General features: G+C 42.5%; 1 protein-coding gene across 1 annotated transcript in view; it reads right to left on the bottom strand.

Moving 5' to 3' along the window:
* The window catches only part of LOC112119734 (zonadhesin-like), a 67,451-nt gene that overhangs the window by 18,917 nt on the left and 44,596 nt on the right, over window positions 1-3,938 (bottom strand). The window contains exons 7-11 of the mRNA XM_029911124.1: window positions 2,404-2,532; window positions 2,051-2,313; window positions 883-967; window positions 677-727; window positions 371-457 (exon numbers count right to left, since the gene is read on the bottom strand). Coding sequence (XP_029766984.1) covers window positions 371-457; window positions 677-727; window positions 883-967; window positions 2,051-2,313; window positions 2,404-2,532 — 615 coding nt within the window. The remainder of the gene's footprint in view (window positions 1-370; window positions 458-676; window positions 728-882; window positions 968-2,050; window positions 2,314-2,403; window positions 2,533-3,938) is intronic.

The following is a 3,938-nucleotide window of genomic DNA, read 5'->3' as shown; positions in this document are numbered from 1 at the left end:
ATGAGATATATCAAAACTGCAATAGCTCTAATAACTCCTCACAATAAACAGATTGAATGTGTCTTTACCCCACAAGTACTTGTTTGTGAGCAAAGGGGGGGATTAATTCTCAGCAACAGTCTCCTAGCAGATTTACCTGTGGTAACAGGTTTCAGAGTGGTAACCGCGTGTAATAGCCCACCATAATTTACTAGTCTCGTTTTAGCTGGTATGGCAACACCCATTTTAACATGTTCTCTGTGTATATATATCTTCCTACTGTATTTTCCACTGCATACATCTGATGAAGTGGGTTTTAGCCCACAAAAGCTTTTGCCCAAATAAATTTGTCAGTCTCTAAGGTGCCACAAGTATTCCTCGTTCTTTTTACCTGTGGTACTTTCATCTGCTGTGGTGCTTATTGTGTGGGGCGGAGTGGTCTCTGAAGCAGGTGTTGTTCCTTGCACTGTTGTAGACTCTAACAAGAGATGGTTACAGCATTGGTTAGTGAGAACCAGGAACCCAGCGTGAGGTTCAGTAACATACATGGGGGTAATTGGCGACTCTTCTTCAAAGTGAACCATTCTGCCTACCAACTCTTACGTTATTTGAACCCTCATCTGAAAGCAGCCACCAAGTTCACAGCCCACCAGGAAATGTCAAGGAGATTAAGGAAGCACTGAGGGATCCATGTTACCTGATGAACTGGTGCCTACTGTAGTTGGACTTGAAGTAGTCGGGGCTTCTCCTGGAAAAAGATACAAAGAAATTTACGTTGAGAGGCTGGTTATTCTGTTCTATGAAAAGTGTCATAGGATAACCCTCGGATAGCTTTTTTATTAGACTTCGAATGAACATGTGTGAGAAATGTGATTCTAGAAACACAGAGCATATGACATATACCCAAACAGCAACCAGGATCCAGAGATACGTCATCCACAGAGACCCATGTTCGGTTGTCCGTGCCAGTCACACCTTCCAACACAACCTGCAGGAAGAGTGAAACAACATCTTGTTATATTAAGTCTCACCGAATTACACCACTGGCATTAGTGGCTGGCTGTAACCTTGATTTCAGATCAATAAGGACACGTGCCTCTTTCCTGCCCTGGGCAGGGCAATGGTAAGTAGATTACAATATATCTGCAATGCTGTTACAGAATGTTTTAAAAGATCCTAATTTTGTTCTGTGACATTGTGACGGGTGTACACACGCCATTCAGTGACTGGCCGTGAAAGAGTTAACATTCTTTCTCTGACCACAGACAGTCCCACAGCTGTCTGACCTCACTGCAGACATTGTCAGACTGGGCTCTGCTGGAGGGAGGGGCTCTAATATCTGGCGCTTTGTCAAAGGCTTTGGGAGCTTTTCTGGCGGTGTGTATTGAGACAGGGACTTGGGCCTGGTCTACACTACGGGATTAATTCGGATTTAGCAGCGTTAATCCGAATTAACCCTTCACCCGTCCACACTACAGAGCCAGTTAATTCGAATTAAAGGGCCCTTTAAATCGATTTCTGTACTCCACCTCGACGAACGGAGTAGAGCCTAAATCGATTTTGTTAATTCGAATTAGGGTTAGTGTGGCCGCACACCACCGAATTAATGTGGTTAAAAACCGAATTAAGGTGCTTAGTGTGGCCGCGCACAATCGAATTTATACAACCTGTTTCCCAAATTCGAATTATCTAAATTCGGATTAATCCTGTAGTGTAGACATACCCTTAGGGAGTCAGAGTGCTTTGCAATATGAGGAAAGCCTGGCTGCAGGAGCCCATGAAAAGCTGATTTAAAAGAGTTCCATGTGGAAGCGCAAAGAGCTTTTTCTTTTCTCTTGATCCATAAGCTTGTGTTATTTTTTGGACTTCCACCGGGCTGTGGGTTCCCTTCCAGGCTAACGACGGGTCTATCAATTCTTGCATTCCCAAATGTGGTATAACACATATAAGCATCACAGGTTTCCAATGTCAATTCCTGGCCAGCACCTCTCTCCGACTTAGACTCAGGGACCTTTCTTACCTCAGTAATCACAAAGATAACACCAAGGATGTTTTTTGGTTGTGTAATCACCTGAAATCTACCAGAAATGTGCAAATCCACTTCTGCTAAAAGCCAGTTGTCTGCCTTGTTTCCAGTCATTAGCCACAGCAGAAGGGGTTTGCTGTCCCCTTCCTGAACCAGGTACACCTTCAGTGCCCCATCCTCTGCTACTCCTGCTATGTGGTATCGGAATCGGAAACACGCAGCCTGACTGGCAGTGCACTGAGGGCTTATTAGCTGGCCTTTCTCCTCTGGGTGGGCATATCGGCTGTCGGTTGTTATGTAATAGCCATCTGTGAACAAAAGGGTAGCAGGGAACAGTCAGACCACGGGCACATTCTCCTCAGTAGGTATCAGTTACAGCGTATTGAGAAAACACTTGCCATGCGACATATTTCCATAAGGAGGTGCTGTGGAGATGCGTCTCCAGTCAAAATCATCGGAGGTGGACTGTCTCCATTCACAGAAGTTGTCATCGAATGAGCAGTTGAAAGGACACTCCCGGACACTCTCTGAAAAGAAGAGTCATTATTTATTGTGTTATTTGCAGAGACACATGTGTAATCAGGTTTCTTCATCACCAATTTCAACTGACAGCAATGTTCAAATGAATATTTTCAATGTATTGTCAACCCACTTCAAAACTCTAGATTCTGCATCATGGACCAAATCCATCCTGACATAAACTAGTTCAACTCCCAACAAAATCTATGGCAAAACCTACAAAGAAATTAATTATCATGAGAAATGTACAGTGATCTCAGGAGCAGTATGGCCAAATAACATCATAAATGTCAAACCAAGAAGGAGTCTTTGTGGCACCTTAGAGACTAACAAATTTATTTGGGCATAAGCTTTCATGGGCTATAACCCACTTTATCAAATGCATGGAGTGAAAAATTCAGTAGGCAGGTTTAAATATACAGCACATGAAAAGATGGGAGTTGCCTTACCAAGTGGGGGGTCAGTGCCAACGAGGCCAATTCAATTAGGGTGGATGTGGCCCATTCCCAACAGTTGACAAGAAGGGGTGAATTTCACTCCATGCATCTGATGAAGTGGGTTTTAGCCCATGAAAGCTTATGCCCAAATAAATTTGTTAGTCTCTAAGGTGCTACAAGGACTCCTCATTGTTTTTGCTGATACAGACTAATATGGCTGCCCCTCTGATTCCTAAATGTCTGAAACCTGTTACAGTCAGGTATGCATACCCACTGATATCACTGAGACAGAATCATGAGAGAAGTGTTTAAGTTTCATGCTGAGTGTAAGTTTGATGAAGCCATGGTGTATATTGCTTTTCAATATCTGTTGGAGATGGATGTTAAAGTTAGTATTGGAGTTTTTTTGACAATGTTTTAGACAATGTGAAAGTAGAAAGGAATTTTTCCCCCTTAACTTATCTCCTTCCATTCTCTTCAGGTTTTGCGTAAGCATTATCATTAGAGCTGGACAAATAAAGAACTTTTTTTATTCTCTGGAAATTCCAAAAAAAAAATCAAAAAATATTTTGTTTCTGGCTGAACTGAAAACAACATTAAAAAAAATTCAGCAAATCGAAAAGTAGAACATTTTGGCAACTTTGAAACAAAATGTTTCATTTTGTTTCAACATAAAAAAATGGTTTAGTTTTTCTGGCATTTTGACAAGAGCACAGGAAATGTGGACTGTACTGTAAAAATAGACGGAGAAGGTGGTTGTGGTGGGGTGCCCCTTTGACAAGCGTTAGCGCAGTGGGCAGTACTATCTATCGCTGATTTTCTTCTGGAACTGCCTGCAGCTGTGATCAAAAGTGTAAAGATTCTCTCAGAGCCCCACTGGATAAGTATTGAAAGACCCTCGGCATGTAACTGGGCACACAGATATTTACAGATACGAGCTGAAATTTACCGCAGATAGTGTCCGCCGCCCATTCTCC

Source organism: Terrapene carolina, unplaced genomic scaffold (genome assembly GCF_002925995.2).
Source record: "Terrapene carolina triunguis isolate 2854851 unplaced genomic scaffold, T_m_triunguis-2.0 Scaffold88, whole genome shotgun sequence".
NCBI lineage: Eukaryota > Metazoa > Chordata > Testudines > Emydidae > Terrapene > Terrapene triunguis.
Note: the sequence above shows the minus strand (reverse complement) of the source record. Positions and strands in the feature narration are given on the sequence as shown.